This window comes from Peromyscus californicus, unplaced genomic scaffold, assembly GCF_007827085.1.
Source record: "Peromyscus californicus insignis strain IS unplaced genomic scaffold, ASM782708v3 Scaffold_18__1_contigs__length_77618521, whole genome shotgun sequence".
In the NCBI taxonomy this organism is placed as follows: Eukaryota; Metazoa; Chordata; class Mammalia; order Rodentia; family Cricetidae; genus Peromyscus; species Peromyscus californicus.
The window spans coordinates 42,372,765-42,389,798 of NW_026294480.1; the positions used below are offsets into that span (position 1 = coordinate 42,372,765).

The following is a 17,034-nucleotide window of genomic DNA, read 5'->3' on the forward strand; positions in this document are numbered from 1 at the left end:
TTAAAGGCCCATGTTTAAATGGATTTTTTCTTTTTATTGTCTTAATTAAAACTAGTATGAAGTGATAGTCTAACGTTTAAAGTTTTTTTATTTTTAGTTTTCTACACCTGTTTATTCTGTGTGTATGCAAATGTCCTAGGTATACACAGAGGTCAGAAGACAACTTTGGGGAATCAGTTCGCTGTTTCCATCACGTGGGTCCCGTGGATTGAGTTCAGGTGGTGAGGCTTGGCAACCACGGCCTTTACCTGCTGGCCCTGCTCTAACTTTTCTGTAAAAGCAGTTGTACTTCATTCTTTCTAAATGTTAATTACCACAAAGAAAATGAACATTTATGAAGTACCATGTACCAGCAACATCCTAGCCACTCTGAATGGATGTAAACATACTGTGTCTTGCTTATACTGAAACTGGCTTTTATACTGGCAGAAATCAAGCTAAATGGATACCATACTATTTGAGTTATTTAATGATTACACCTTTTAAGAGCTTTCACTAAATAATTTGACTAAAAAATTGTCCAGTTGATAGTGAGGCACAAAATTTGGGGGGATTAAAGTCAGAAAATAGCAGAGTTGTGAAGACATTTGAACATAGAATGCCAATCATTCCCTCCAGTGTGCCCGAAGCTGGACCACCCCTTCCCTCCCAGGCACTTGTAAAGGATCCTAAAGCCCTCAGCAGCTGATTGGCAAGGTGGCCCAGGTTTCCAAGTTTGACTTTCCTTTCTGAACTTTTGTCACTAGACACTTTGTGTGTGTGTGTGTGTGTGTGTGTGTGTGTGTGTGTGTGTGTGTGTGTGTGTGTCTAAACTGTATATCATTTCTGTTCCTTAAAGCATACTTGACCAGAAAAACATCAGGGGGTTGAAAATGAACTTACCATCAAATGCGTGGTCTGTGTGGGTGTGTGGGTTCGCCTCCTGATAGTTCTTGGTGAGTCAGACCTCATGCAGAGCCTTCTGTGTAGTTTTGTTGTTTGATTTAGTTGTTACAAGCTTTGATCTCTAAAGTGGTTCAACATATCTTCTATCTCATTTGCTATTCCTTTTTTCTTGTCTGAGTCTGTAGATCCTTGGCCACAGATCAGAAGTTTTTATGTAAAAGTTTGGAGTAGAGCTGTATGGTTATTGTCTGTCATTTTTCTTAGTGAATGCTCTATAGGATAGTGTTTTCACTGTGAACAGTACATGCAACAAATAAGCTGTGTGTGACAAACAGAAGTGTTCCTTTTGACCTTGCTGTAAATCTAGTCCTCAGTCGGAGTTGACTTTCTACCTGTCTTTAGTTCCTCCATCTTCCAGCCATCCCTAATAATGAAGCAGAGTAGGGTGCAGGATTCTTGACATAGGTGTATTACCACCTCATACTGTGCTTTTATCTCTTTGTAAACATACTCCCACCCTCTTCAAGACAGGGTCTCAGTGTAGCCAGGGTGGCCTCAAAGTCATTGTGTAGCTGAAGATAATTTTGAACTCCTGATTCTTCTTTCTCTATCTCCCGATTGCTGAGGTTACAGATAGGTACCATCATACTCAGTCACCCTAATTTTCCATAAGATAATTTTCCCTACCCTTTTCCATGAGATGGGGTTTTAGGAAGCTATATTTTAGGTCTAGTACAGAGATGATATGGGGTTTAAAGAATAGCAAGCCCCCAATATATGCATGCTATTCGTGGGCAGCATGATTCCCAGGTCATGCTGAACCTCAGCTGCTTTATAATAAAAGCGTCATTTCTGTTCATCAGCAGTTCCATATGAAAACAGACACACGTCTCCTGTCTGAGCTGTACTTAATATGTGCCGAGTACATGTAACAGAGCTGTCCTCGAAGGCGTTTGTTTTCTTGTATCTCTAGTTGTGCTTTCGTGTTATAGTCTTTGTTACTCCTTTTTGCCTCTTTTTTTTTTTTTTATTAGTAATATGGTTTAAATACCCGGAGACTGGTAAACTTTTCATCATAGTAGTTAAGTGCACACAATTTGGCACCAGAAAGACCTTGTTGGAGGTTGGAATATTGGCTTCACCCAACTACTCACCATGTAAAAGCTTTGTGACTTGCACTCAGCTGTAAAGAAATGGACTGCAGCTACAGCGTAAGGGTTTGTGAGGATCAGATGGAACGGCACGCAGGGCTTAGCACAGATGTGGGCATCTAGAAGTCGTTAACAGAGGTGTGTATTCTATCTGTATCAAGTTCCTGCCATCATTACCAGGTGTCCCCTGACAAGACCACAAGGCCCACGGGTGGGTAAAGGGCATGGAGAAGAACCACTCTGGAGACAGTCACAGGGAACAGTGTCTGCTTTATTGAATGTGAGCAACTACTTACACAGTGGAAGCCTATAGCCTGTGATTGTTTAGCATATTACCTCGGATTGGATAGTGAGTGCTCACAACACCAGGGTCTCTACGGGGAAGAAACACATAAAAAGAGACATGGAGAGTGTGGTTTGTCTACAGGCCAGCTACCAGTTACTAGCACTCCTTCAGAATTCAGTGTTCCGACTTCTGAGGCACGGTGTGCCATGCTTCTTATTTAGAAACACAGTGTGCCAGGTGGGCTGGCTGCCAGGTGATGTCTGTATTTTATCCTCCTAGTTCCTGCTATGTCCAATATTGTCCTAGGTATTGGGAGTATAAGGTCTGTGATAAAATAACTACTAAACTTGGCTATTTTTTAATGTCAAGGGACATCTTTCCACTCAAGAACTTTTTTCCAAAAAATTGATAATTTTGGGAACTGGAGCAATGAATTAGCCTTTAAGTGCGTGAACTATTCTTGTAGAGAGCCCAAGTTCAATTCCCAGCACCCACACTGGGCAGCTCACAAGTGCTTGTACCTCTAGGTCCAAAGAATCCAACACCCTCTTCTTACCTCTGTGGACACCTGGGCTCCTTCCTGTGCATATACCAACACACACACACACACACACACACACACACACACACACACACACACGCACATGCACACACACACACACACACACACACACACACACACACACACAATATAAAAATCAAAGTTAATGGTGATTAGAACATTAGCATTGCTGCACTTGGCTAATGCCCTGAGAACAGGGAAGCAGGGAGGGAACCCTGTTTTGTTGGGAGCCACTGGTACCGTAGCCTTGGAATCATCATTCACGTCCTGAAGTTTCACTTAGGTACAGGTTTTTATAGGAAGTTGGACTACAGTAAGACAGTCAGATGTAAGTTAAAGACTATCAGTGAAATCTTTCCCTTCTCCCTCTCTGACACAGTTGTTTTCCCCTCCATTTTCTCTCTGTGTGTGTGTGTGTGTGTGTGTGTGTGTATGTTATGCATATGTATGGGTGTGTGGAGCCCAAGGTTGAAGTTGGGAATCATCTTCAATTGTTCTTACCTCTTCATTGAGGCAGAATCTCTCAATCAAACCCAGAACTCACAGATTTGACGAGTCTTGCCAATCACACTGCTCTGGGGACCTCAAGTCTCCCTTCCAAGGCCAACTTGGCATTGATGTGGGCTTATGGAGATCTGAACACCAGTCCCCACGCTTCTGTGACAAGCACTCTAACCATGGAGCCATCTCCCCAGCCCCCCAGGGTTTTCTTTTCTTAAGGGGGCTATATTGGGCTGGACAAATGGTTTAGCAATTAAGAGCATGTACTGCTTTCTCAGAGGACCTGGGTTAGTTCTATTAGGTAGCCTACAACCACCTGTAACTCCAGTTCCAGGGGTATCCTTGGGTACCAGGACCCATGTGCACCCACAAACACACACACACACACACACACACACACACACACACACACACACACACGCATAAAAATAACAAATCACTTTTTAAATGAGGCTGTCTTAATTCTTGAGCCAGCTTGAGTAGGTGGAGACCGGAATGCCTTTGAAATGTTGTAATTGTAGTCAACTGCTTTTTGATATGAAAATAGGCATTTCTCTATTTGTTTTTGCTCATCCCACACAAGAGTGTGACACAACATCAGAGGAAACCAAATTCCAGCTGACCTGGGCCCTAGAGCTTCAGGAACTAAAGAGAAAAGATTCCGAAGCCCCTTGCTAGACAGTAAGCCCTCACAGAGATTTGGAAGGGCTGGGACCAATTTGCATAAGCCTCTAGCTCCAGGGGCCTACCCACTATCTCATTTCTGATACTGAAGTCCTCGTTTGTTTTCAGACTGAATGGCACTTTAGACCTGACCTTAAGATTTCTCATAAGTTCTTGTTTGCCTTTCAGCCAGATTTATGAATGTCAAGTTTATAAAACACTGCTCTTGCTTCACCCCACTTTAGGAGTCATCCAGAAAAATCCAAAATGTTCCCTAAATCCAAGTGTCTGAGCATTCTTACTATGTTATCAAACTTAAAAACTGTGTATAATTTTTTCTAATCTGTTTTCCCAGCTTTCATGTAGTCTCTATCTAAAATGAATAGGCCTCTTGCTACAATTTCGTCGTGTTGAATTGTTTGGCTCCAGCTTAAGTGGCAATGGAGACATTGTGCAGGCTGTGGAATCTGCTCTGTTTGGATCTAACAGCTGGCTGCTTTCAGCCTCTTGGAGCTTTTTATTTTGCCTGGACTGGGAGGGTGGGAACGGCACTGGAAGAAAGCAGACTGCTTTATTTAATAATCTGGGTTTGTTTGCTGATTCCGGTAATAGCCTTGGACAGCTCTTTAACCAGCTGCTTTTTCAATGTCCGTTTATTTACTGTTTAAGTTTTCAAAGCTTGTCCTTAGTGTGTACTTGTCTACTCTTTAACTAGTGTCCCTTCTTTATTAAATATGTTTCCTTATGTTCCGCTCCTGTTGCCTACACATACTTGGATGATATAAGCTAATTTACTAAGAAAGAATTTTTAAAATTTCATAGGTCAAACCAAAAGTGGCTTATACTTTCTTGTTGTCTTTATTATTATAATTAAGTATTTTTTAATTTGGCAAATGTTACCTTTTGAAATTAAATTAGAACTTCAGTCGTGTTAAACCACAGTTTATATTAGCTCCCAAAATCTTCTAACAAGTAGTTTAGTAGTCTACATACTCCAGACAAGTTAAAAAAAAAAATCAGAGTAATTAAATATATATATGTATATATATGTATGTATATATATATTATAGTCTGAAAATTAGCAAGTATGTAGACACATACAAAATAAAAATATAAATGTAGGTTTGTCTGTTGGACTCCTTGCTTAGTGTGTTGGAATAGATGTACTATGATGTCTTCACATTGAGTGAGTGTTGTATTCTGTTCCTGTGCAGGTGAGGGACCTGTGCATTGCGTATATGCTGGTGACGCTGACTTACCTCTATATTGGCTTCCTGGTCTTTGCCTCATTCCCTTCACCCCCATTATCCAAAGATTGTATTGAGCAGGTAAGGCACGGTGTGCACGTGTGTAACTTTGTGTGTGGAGCAGGGAGAATGATACAGGAGCCAGATCAGCCAGACCTGGATTTGAATGCCACCTCTACCTTCCCCATCTTTCCCAAGTTTCGATTTTGTCTTGCATCAAGTAACAGAATACATGCAGGCTCCATTTGATGGATTCTGGAATAAGGTTCTGCATACTCGGCAGCTTGTAATGCTCGAATGACCACTCTTACGTGCACACATTTCTCTTTGTATAGATCACTGTTACCAGTGTTCCCATGGATTTCTAAAACCTCCACGGAGAAGTCACTGAAGTCCCTGATTTCCCAAATCTTACTTGTGGGAATGTCCAGGGTGAACCTGTTTTAATTCATTGATCTTTAAGGACAGATAGGACTCTTGTTTAGAGACTGAATAAAAAGCAGCAAAACAAAGCAGATGATTTAGCTATTAAAATGTGAGAGCCAGAAACAGTAAGAGAGAAGTCCTTCACTAAGCAGTTGTAGTGAAACTTAGAAATAGTAACATCTTGGGTATTAAAGAATTTCTCATGAAGAACAGCATTTCACTGGTGATTTTCTAGTCAGAGGAAACCCCTCTAGGAGTCCAGGGATTGTGTTTTAAGCCAGTTCTAAGGTGTATTTCAGCAGTGTTGATAGTGTTCTCTGCAAGGAGACAGAGCTGCTGCCGTGTGATAGCTGGAAATGTTCCCCTCTTCATCTTGTTATTTGTGGAAGTTCTTTGGAAGCCAAGTGTTTGCTGAATTTTCCCTGATGTGAATAATCACATATAACGCCAACTCCCCTGGGAATAGGAATATTTGTGGTATTCATAGTTGAAAGGGCAAATGTAATTCTGAGTTATTAACTTTTTTAGGATACCAGACTGAAATGAAAAAAACAAGCCAAAGCGTCAAAGTAACTCCTTTCTACTTAGTGCTGGCCTGCAGGCATTGATGGTAGCAGGTGCACTCTCACCGTGCACACTCTTGGAAGTGCTGCAGTGTCGGTGGAGGAAGAGCAAGAGAGCTATATAGTAAAGATACAATGTCATGGAATTGAATTTGCCATTTAAATAAATCGGGAACAAATTTACGTATTGCATATGAGCTTTTTAGAGCTGTGGTTCCTGCACGGTCTGCTGTGAAGAGCAAAGTTTTCTTTATTGTTTTACCGTTGAGTCCTTTTTAGACCAGAATTTTTATAAAGCAGAATATGCCAGTGTTGGTGTTTTATCAGTTTCTAAATATGTAATTTTGGTTTCTGTACTCACCTCTTGACAAATAGTTGGCAAGTGGTTTGTAGACGGGCATCAGTTCATAAACCACTATTTGGGTATTGTCTGTGTTCACAATAAGCAGCAAATGAGGCGAATTGAATGTACTGCATTGAGTGTTGACATGACTCCATTGTCTTTCTTGGATTAGAACTTCTTAGACAACTTCCCTAGCGGGGACACCTTGTCCTTCATTGCAAGGATATTCCTGCTGTTCCAGATGATGACTGTCTACCCACTCTTAGGCTACTTGGCTCGTGTTCAGCTCTTGGGCCATATCTTCGGTGACATTTATCCTAGGTAAGGGTTCTTCTCTTGACCAGCAAGATGTGCCAAGCAACAAATGACTGTGCAAACAGGTCAGTTTAAAGTTTGACTGATCCTTTTGCTATTAAAAAAAAAAATGCCTAATGAAAATGGTTACTAAAAACAGATCACAGGGTCCTTTTCCCAGAAGAGCTTTAAATAGAGATGCCACTCCCTTGCCCGGGACAATCTGGTGTCCATCCTTTCCAGGACAGTCAATTAGCCCTGATGTCTATTATTATCTTTGTAGGATTTAACTGCTCCTAAGTGCACCTTTCTAAGAGGTGTTGGCACTTAGAACCTATGTTGCTGCGGTGCTCAAGGCAGCCAATGCTCTTAATAACTGATAATAATACATATATGTTTATTACTAGGTGTACATTCCTATAGAAATGCCAAGTTGTATAGAATTGAAGGTGAGACATAGAATGAGTTTAAATTCTTATTTCATATATAACAAATTTAAATCACTATGGGAATTTTAGCCTCTTAATGGGTCTAGAGTAATTGTGCACCCTTTTGAATAAGATCTGTTCAGGTAGTTACCCTTACCCAAGAGAAATTTCCATGTAACATCACTGTGTTTCCAGGAGTTCCTGAAGATTTCTCACAGTCCCCTGATTAACCCTTACAGTAAATATTACATAAGTACCTAGCCTTATTTCATTGGGAATAAATTAGCTTTGAAAGGGTAGGTGTTTGAGAGAGGGTATCACTATGTAGCCAGAGCTATCATGGAACTCATCCTGCCTCAGCCTCCCAAATGGTGGGATTATAGGTGTGAATGGAATACATATTTTAAAGGAAAAAGACTTATTAATACAATATAGGAAAGCATTATATTTATAATAACATACTAAACAAGACTTTAACTCTTAAGCAATATTAAACAAACAATTCCTGTTTGTAGTCTGTCCCCTCATGAAATATTTCAAATCAAGAGCTACCAGGTATTCTGGATACATTGATACAAAGTCCTCTTGTACATTAATGGGTAACAAGCTACAGTTCTAACCCTGCTAATCTATTGGAGTTCAGAAAATACAAAGTTTCTGTTTGCTACTCCATTGAGTCTACTGTATTTCTTTCACCAAAATAAAACAACGCAGTAAAGTCATTGGTGAAATATTTCTGGGCTAATGCATCATTCCTGTCTTTGGCCATTTTTTGTTTCGTTTTCTTTGTTTTTTTCCAGACAGGGTTTCTCTGTATAACAACCCTGGCTGTCCTGGAACTCACTATGTAGACCAGGCTGGCCTCCAACTCAGAGATCCACCTGCCTCAGCCTCCCGGGTGCTGGGGTTACAAACCACTGCCTAGTTTTTTTTGTTTTCCTTTTTTCCACTATTTTAATGGTGCCCATTAGAGTGGTTTTTCTTCTTGGAAAAAAGTCTGAGATTTCCCTTTTGTGTTCACATTTTTTTCTTCCCTGTGACAAGAACACACTGCCATTGCCCTACATGATGGTGCATGATTTTTTTGAACTCCAGACTTCTTTATACTCCTCAATTTTATTGAGTATTACCAGGATCTTTCATTTTCAAAGGTACATTATCAATATTTTATGTAAAAAAAATTAAAACTAAAAGTTTTAGGGTATTTATTGATTCCTTAAAAAAATCTAAGCAGAAAGGCACACCTGTAATGCCACCCACCTAGGTGGTAGGGACAGGAGAACCTCAAGGGTTTGGCCAACTTGGAAAACAAATGCATCATTCTTAAGACCCTGGCACTCCTCTCAAAAAATTATAAATAAAACCATTACTTGTTAACATGAATAATATTTTTATGAAAAATAACTGATTCCCTGGAACATTGGTTTTGTTTTTTTTGTTTTTTCAAGACAGGGTTTCTCTGTGTAGCTTTGTGCCTTTCCTGGATCTCGCTCTGTAGTCCAGGCTGGCCTCGAACTCACAAAGATCCGCCTGCCTCTGCCTCCCGAGTGCTGGGATTAAAGGTCTGCACCACCACCGCCCGGCTCCCTGGAACATTGTTGTACAGTTAAAAACTCTTTAATGTCTGCTTTCTGGTTGACAGTTGAAGTCTGTGTTTCTACATTGTCTGCTATACTATCCTTTCATTTAGGTATGTGAGGAAAATTCAGCCTCATGTAGATGTAGAGTTGGAGAAGAAGAGGGGCCTTTTATAGCTTGTCAGATAATTGAGGATGTTCCTCATCTTTGGTGCCATGACGGACTGGACACAGCGTAGCTCCTCGTCCGCACTGTACAGTTGGAAGCTGGCTGCCTGAAAACCCATTGAGTTCCCTTGCTTTGTGCTTCTCGGTCCCTGAATGAGTTTATGACATCATATTTGGTCAATATTGGTTCCCAGAGTTCTGTAGGTCTCTCCAATGTTCACACACTTCTTTATACGTCACTGAAACTCACATCCGTTAATATCACTACCAGTTTCATCCCAAAAAGTCTTTACATTTTGGAAAGCCATCAAACTCACAGTGGCAAGTGCCAAGTTCTCCAAAATCCTAGTTTTTATTTGAAAACTCAGTTGTTACTATCAGCAATGAATACTGCCTGTTTTCCTTAAATGGCAAGCTCGTCAACATTCATTTATAGGAAATGTCAGTTCATCAACAAGTGTGGATGGCTGCTGTTTTGGCTGCACTTCCAGAAATGGTAGCATTTGTTGAGCCTGTCGGATAGTTTGGTCCAGCTCTGCTGGCAGCTGCCTTTCCTCAAGACATCCGTGTACTTGAGTGTGCAGGTGTGCTTGATTGCTTCCCACGTGACCACATAGAATATTAAAAAGGTACACACTCCAAGGATGACATCCGATACACTAAGCTTTGCTCCTTTCACCCATGGGTGGTAGAAATCGAACCCAGGGCCTGGAGCACGTTAGGTAAACGCCCCACCAAGTCATACCCCCACCCCTCTCATGGACGAAGTTAATAAGTATTTTCTCCTGTTTCATTTTCTCTTGAAAGTGTTGGCAGTGAACACTCCATCATAGAACACAGCGAGGTGCCTTTGCCCTCCTGTGTTGCTTTTGTAAAGCATGCCGTGTCTTGTACAGTTAGGAGAACAGGGTTTACCTCAAAGGCTTCCTGAAACGGAATTCATGGTCACACTTGGAGAACAAGCTGCTGCTTTGGAAAATAAACCAAAGTTTTTCTCCTAGTAAAACAAAAGGTCCAGCAAGTTGAAGGTTGGAATTCTAGGTGACTAATAACATCTTGACACCTAATAGCTCTGTAACTTATCGAGATGTATGATAACTACCAACCAGCATAAATAATTTTCCTTACTTTTTCATACATTGGCAATATGCTCTGCCATACCTTCCTACCCTCCACTTTTTTCTTTGATTTTCTTGTTTAGTGAAAATCCAACTAGCTTTTTTTCCAAATTGTTTGGATAATTCTTGATTATTTACATAAATAATGGTGTTATTTTTAATAATTTTTACTATATTCTGTCAGATAAATTTGATTTCCTTGATCTACAGTCTTATTTTTTTCATAAGTACTTTAATAGGTTTTTTTCATGGTTTTGTTTTCTCAAGATATTCCAAGCAAAATTATAGATAAAATGTGTACTCTGGTGCATACTACTAGTTTGCACCTAATAAATTTTTTATAGAATTTTTATAGAATTAGATAAAAAGGCCAATTTCACTTTCTATTTACCAGCATTGAGTAGTATATTTCAGCTTTGTTGACAAAGTAAAGACAATCATTTTAAAGGTGTTAAGAATGAATTTTAGCCAGGTGGTGATAGCGCACAGCTTTAATCCCAGCACTCGGGTGTAGCTAGAGTTTTCCTGCCTGGCCCACAGTCAGGACAAATCTTTGTCACCCGCCAGTCCCACAACCGCTCAGACCCGACCAAGTAAACACAGAGACTTATATTGCTTACAAACTGTATGGCCGTGCCAGGCTTCTTGCTAACTGTTCTTACAGCTTAAATTAATCCATTTCTATAAATCTATACCTTGCCACGTGGCTCGTGGCTTACCAGCATCTTCACATGCTGTTTGTCATTGTGGCGGCTGACAGTGTCTCTGACTCAGCCTTCCACTTCCCAGCTCTATTCTCCTCCTTGTCCTGCCTATACTTCCTGCCTGGCCACTGGCCAATCAGTGATTTATTTACTGACCAATCAGCAACACACTTGACATACAGACCATCCCACAGCACTCGGGAGGTAGAGGCAGGCAGAGATCTCTGTGAGTTCCAGACCAGCCTGGGCTATAGAGTGAGATCCAGGACAGCCAGGGCTGTTACACAGAGAAACCCTGTCTCGAAAAACAAAAAACAAAAAAGAAGAAGAGAAAAAAGAATGAATTTTAATTGTCCTAAAAATTGAGTATAACTTACCTGTTTTATATCTTTTCCTTCATATAAATTCTCTTTTACCTTCTAGCATTTTCCACGTGCTGATTCTTAATTTAGTCATTGTGGGAGCTGGAGTGACCATGGCCTGTTTCTACCCAAACATAGGAGGGATCATAAGGTACACCGTACACACATGCTGTTGTCATTGTTGCTGTTGATGCTTTAACTGAACGAATGCTCTGGAAGTGTTTCATACTGGTCATGTTCAAGTATACTTTCTGCTGTTTGTTAGGTGCTTATTAAACTCCGTTTTTGCTGATCTCTGAGAAGGAGCTCTAGGAGCCTCCTGGTCCCGCAGCTACCTTTCTCTTTATTTTTCTCATTTTCCATTGTGTTCCTTTTATCTGAAATAAAAAGTTATTTTCAATATACATTACTTCTTAGGTGCACCCAGGAAGTCCTTTATCTGTCAACACCATGTCTGCCTAACTTTTAATACGTTTCTACTCAAAAAGAAAAAAGATTCAAAAAGCAAGAGTTTAGATCCAAGATGGCTCTTTTTAATGTCCTTTCTAAAAAAAAAAAAAAGAAAAAAAATGGTTGATCATACTGTCGCTAGAAATGTGTTCAGAATAATCTGAGGCCTTCCTCGATATGAACAGCAGACTGAGTGAAATGCCTTCAAAATGATCTGATGTCTTCCTTGATTTAGACATCAGATTGAGTCATTCTTGTTAAGAATTTTTCCTAAAAAGGTAGCAAGCAATAAAAGAAGAAAGTGGTGCCTGTGGGGACAGTGTTCTGTGTGCCTGTGGGGACAGTATTATTGTTTAGTCAGTGTTTCTATTGCTGTGAAGAGACACCATGACCACCGCAACTCATATAAAAGAAAAACATTTTACTGAGGTGGTTTACATTTTCAGAGGTTTAGTCCCTTATCATCATGGTAGGACATGGTTGTGTGCAGGCAGACATGTTGCTGAAGCTGAGAGTCCTACATCTTGATAAGCAGGCAATTCTCACTGGACGTGACTTGAGCATATATGAAACCTCAAAGCCCCCCTCCACAGTGACACACTTCCTCCACCAAGACCACACCTACTCCAACAAGGCCACACCCCCTAATAGTGCTACTCCCTTTGGGGACCATTTTCTTTCAAACCACCACAGTTATGTGATGTCTGTGCGAGAGAGTGTTCTGTGGTGTCTGTGAGAGGGAGTGTTATGTGGTACCTATGGAATATAATGGACTTAAAAGTCCCTGTTAAAGTATTCCTTGAGAAAATGGGAAATTGCCTCTTTCTCTGTCAAAACTTATTTAAGAATTTTTGTCTTCCTTGATAATTACACTGAATGAATTCCTTTCTTCTCATTCATACACAGGTGCTTCCAATCCCTCACAAACCCTGAATGACTTTATAAAGGTCAAAAATGGAGATGGGGGATGTAATTCATTTGGTAGAGAACTTGCCTGGCATGCACAAGGCCCTGGGTTCCATCTCCAGCACCTCATAAACCAATGTGGTGTTGTGGGTTTGAAATGCCCACACTTTGGAAGTAGAGGCAGGAGGATCAGAAGTTCAAGGTCATTCTGAGCTATGTAACAAGTTCAGAGCTAGCTTGGTCTCCGTGGGAGCCTGTCTCAAAAAAAGATCAAAGATAAAAGTCTGTCTCCAGATATGTCTGAGATTTAAGAAATGAATAAAACCTGTTTGCCATGCAGATATTATAAAGACAAGCAGGAAATAATATTTTTGTTAATTTAAAAATCTAACAAGTTTTAAACTCAAATGTCAGTGACAAATGACAAATTTTGTTGCAAAATGAGACTGAGCACAATTTAAATTATACTGTATTTACCTTAATTATAAGTCATCCAAAATACAGCACGACCATTAACCCAGAAAGTTTTCGTTCTGCAGGTACTCAGGAGCAGCGTGTGGCCTGGCTTTCGTGTTCATATACCCTTCCCTCATCTATATAATTTCCCTTCACCAAGAAGAGCGTCTGACATGGCCTAAATTAGTCTTTCACGTTTTCATCATCATTTTGGGCCTGGCAAACCTGATTGCTCAGTTCTTCATGTGAAAACTGTTTTCTCGAGATTTCTCATGGTATTCTGAACCTTGGCAACGGTTCTGCATAAAAGAACTTGAAAATGCTGTCATTGCTGTAATTCTAAGTGTTTTCCTAAGATAACTGAGAGCAAGGGAAATGATGGTCTGCTGATAACTATTTTTGTACTGGAGCAGGGAGGGAGGGATCGGATGGTCTGAGCCCTCTGCCTTTCTCAGTGACCCCCGTTCCCATGCATCCAAGTAGAAATACAGAAGGAGTCATACTGATTTTTCTGTTGATGAGTAGAAGGTAGGTGGGTGTGTTTTGCCTACAGCAAGGAATCTCAGGGGTCTTGGGTCGAGGCGGCCTGTGGCCAGACCCTGGTTCCGTTTCAATGTTCTCTCTTCCAGTTTCTTACTTGCTGGACCTTTTCTACAGTTTACTCAAACCTCTGCTGTTTCAAACAGTAAAACAAATACCTCATTTTAAAGGAAGTTTCCATGGCATCATTATTAATTGACTGAATTCCTAACTGAATACTTAATCTGAAGAACAAAAAAGTTTTAAATAGTATCCGTCCACCAGAAAATGCATGTAAAGTAAGGCCAGAGGGGCAGTTGGTACGTGTCGGTGAGCACTTAGGTGGTGGGGTAGAGGATCTGGGGTTTAGGTCATCCTCAGTTTCGTGGCCAGTTTGAAACCAGCCTGACTATATAAAGCCTGTCTCAAGACATCAAAAGAAAACATGGGTCAGATAAACTTGGGCACAGTTTGTTTCTGTCTGACTCTTAATTCTAATCCAGTTCCAGGGACCTAGATTGAGGTTACAGTTCCCAAGCCAGATCTTGCACGTAACAAAAGCAGTTGTCCTCCTAAACCTAGGGGACTTTTACTTCTCGTGCCCTCGAGCATAGCATGGACTGTCATGAAGTCCAATGGAGACAGCGTGAGCAGAGAGGGGCAGTGTATGAGGCTCTGCAGAAGAGAAAGGGACTAGCTGGGAAGGGTGGGACTGCGCCCAGTGTATCCCGAGTCATTCTGGTCCAGCTCTGACCTCCAGGAGCCGACACCATCCACCTGCTCCTATAACGGGAAGGGAAAAGTTAGCCTCCCCAAGAAAACCTTGTGTCTGACAAGAAGATTGAGAAACCCAGGTTCTAAGAGTTAGCATCCCATTTCCCGTCTGAACTAAAAGCTGAACCAGAATCCAGATGTCTGTCTTCCATGTAACACGGTCTGTGTTCCACCCACAACTACTAACACTTAGAGCTCTCTAATTTGGGGCTAGATTGTTTAAAATGCATCCTGATTCCACTTCCCAGGACAGTGTGCAGATTTGTGTCATGTCCTTCCTTTGGGGAAAAAAACAACAAACAGGTGGAATGGTTTTTATAAATCTAGTGAGGAGCTCCAGATTTAAGACCAGCTTTAATTTCTTTCAGCATAGTTTAACGTCCTGTTGGAGTTACAGGCCTGTTTATAAGAAGCTGTAGTTCCTAACACTTTAAAGTCTCGTTATGAGCACTGTCGAGCACATACACAAATAGAATAGTATGGAAAACTCCTGTACACCCATCCCTGAGTCTAGTAATTACAGACTTAGCTGAATTTGCTTCACCTGCTCCCTCCTGCCTTTTTCTTTTCTACTGACATATTTAAAAACCAATCTCAGACATTATGTCATTTCATTTCTACAAACCTTAATATCCAGCTAATAGCCCGAACTTTGAACCTAGTCACATTCATCATGGAGCTGGTCTCAAAAGCTCTGGCTAGCAGAAACTGCTGTAGAAGTCATGTTGCAGGGGTAAATGCCTTTGTGCTTGGGGGGACCCTGGAACCTCAGACTGCAGAGTCACGTCTGTAAAGAGGCATTCGCCTCAAAGCTGGGTGCTTTAAGTGATGTTCCTGACTTAATCTCTGTCTACTTGTAGTCGTTTCTTTTGTGGTTGAGAACTTCAGAAACGATTTTCATTGCTTTTTCCCCAAAGACATTCTTGAATGCTTTAGCACATCAGAGATGTGTTATGCTTTAACAGTCAAGGATGACTGGATGTGGTTTTGCCTGTTTCATAGATAAAAGGAATATGGTAAAGGATGCTACTCTTCGAACAAAAAATATGGATTTATGCTTTTGTTTTCTTAAAGAGATTTGATCGTTTAGACCTCCTAATGCCCTGTAGACAGCTCCTTCGTCTCTTCATGAGACTCCTCTGCCTGTCACTTGGCTTAGTCAGACTCTGCATGAGTGCGAGAGTCCTGGCTTATGAGAGCGATGAGAGATGAACTCACACGCAGTTAATCTGACTTTCTCTCTACTCTCGTCTCTTTGAACTCTCTAATTAAACTGCTTTCACTTTTTGCTCTGATGTGGTTAGCCTTTGGATTTAACTTCTTTAACCCCCCCGCCAAGGACACTAAAATTGTAAAGGCATTGTTTAGAGAGATCTCCCTTAGAAATAAATCCTATGGATCTATTTGGGCTATGCTAATATTAAACCAGAAAGGGAACAATGGAGATAAGTTTTACACCTGTGGGTGATCATGCCAAGTCACTGCCATTGGCACACTCCAAAAGTGTGCTTGGAATAGGACTAAATGTGCCGTTGGAAGAGACTGTCTTAAGGGAAATACTGCATCTACATTAAATGTGTTGTAGAAATGTCAGCAGCTACCGGCTGCAGCAGAGGGCCTGGTGTCCGCTTCTACTTGAAACTTACCAAGAAAACGCTTGTGTGTTTTTAATTATCGTTCCCGTAGTTGTTCTGTGTAAATAACTGAGTAGTCCGCAACGTGCATTACTTTAGAGGAGCTTAAAGATGTATCAGACAGCATGCCGTCCTAAAGGGACTTTTGAGCTAGTGAAGAAACAGCGTGTTCATTCACACTCAGGGTAGTGTTGGGCCTGTTGGAGCAGCGTGGCGTGCTGGGGTGGGACGGCAGAGGAAGAGGAACTGTCCAGAGGCAAAGGACCCTTTTCAGTTTCCTCCTACTCCCCAACATTATGTTCACTGCGCTCACCAACAACTAGAATGATATGTTACATGCATTTCGCTTTATTGGGGCAGGTTTCCTCGAAAACATATTTTGTGACACTTAATTGCTTCTTTATGCTATTATTTCCTTTTCCTTATTATCACTGAAGTATTTAACTCCTATAACTCCTGGACAGAAAGCATAATTGATTAATATGAGATGTAACTAGTCATACACTGGGTGCTATGAACAGATTCTATAAAGTTTTCAAATTTTTAATTGTTTTAAATATGAATATTCAAAATGTCAAATGTTTACATTCATTGATGTACCAGTGTTTTGCCTTGTTTCTGTTACCATGATAAAATACTATGACCAAAAGCAGGAGTCTGTTTTGGCTTACGGTACCAAAGAGGGAATCCATGCTGGCCAGGAAGGCATGTGAACAGGGCTGGCAAATCACATTTCATCTGCACACAGGGAGACAAGAGGGCAAACACTGAGTGTGGAGAGGTGTGAACTCACAGCCCACCCCCAGGGACACACCTTCTCCAGCCATGCTTCATTCGCTGAAAGTTCCAGAACGTCCCCAAACCAGCTGAGGACCAAGTGCTCAGACTCATAAGCCCATGGGGAGACTTCCCACTGAAACCCCCACAGTTGATAATAGCGGAGAATATCATGCTGTGTGTTTCCCTTACCCAGTATTGACCTGTTGCTTTTTAGAAGTTGGTGGTGCTTTGGGTTTT

At 41.0% G+C, this 17,034-nt stretch overlaps 1 protein-coding gene across 2 annotated transcripts in view; it reads left to right on the forward strand.

The window, feature by feature from the left end:
- Slc38a9 (solute carrier family 38 member 9) overlaps positions 1–16,672 on the forward strand; it is an 81,620-nt gene extending 64,948 nt beyond the window's left edge. Inside the window, exons 12-15 of one of the 2 annotated variants that reach the window (XM_052743292.1) lie at positions 5,263–5,376; positions 6,800–6,948; positions 11,340–11,429; positions 13,174–16,672. In XM_052743292.1, coding sequence (XP_052599252.1) covers positions 5,263–5,376; positions 6,800–6,948; positions 11,340–11,429; positions 13,174–13,339 — 519 coding nt within the window. In that variant the 3' untranslated portion in view covers positions 13,340–16,672. Of the gene's footprint in view, positions 1–5,262; positions 5,377–6,799; positions 7,008–11,339; positions 11,430–13,173 lie in introns of those variants that run through there. The other variant, XR_008219527.1, reaches the window with a different exon arrangement.
- The last annotated feature ends 362 nt before the right edge of the window (positions 16,673–17,034 follow it).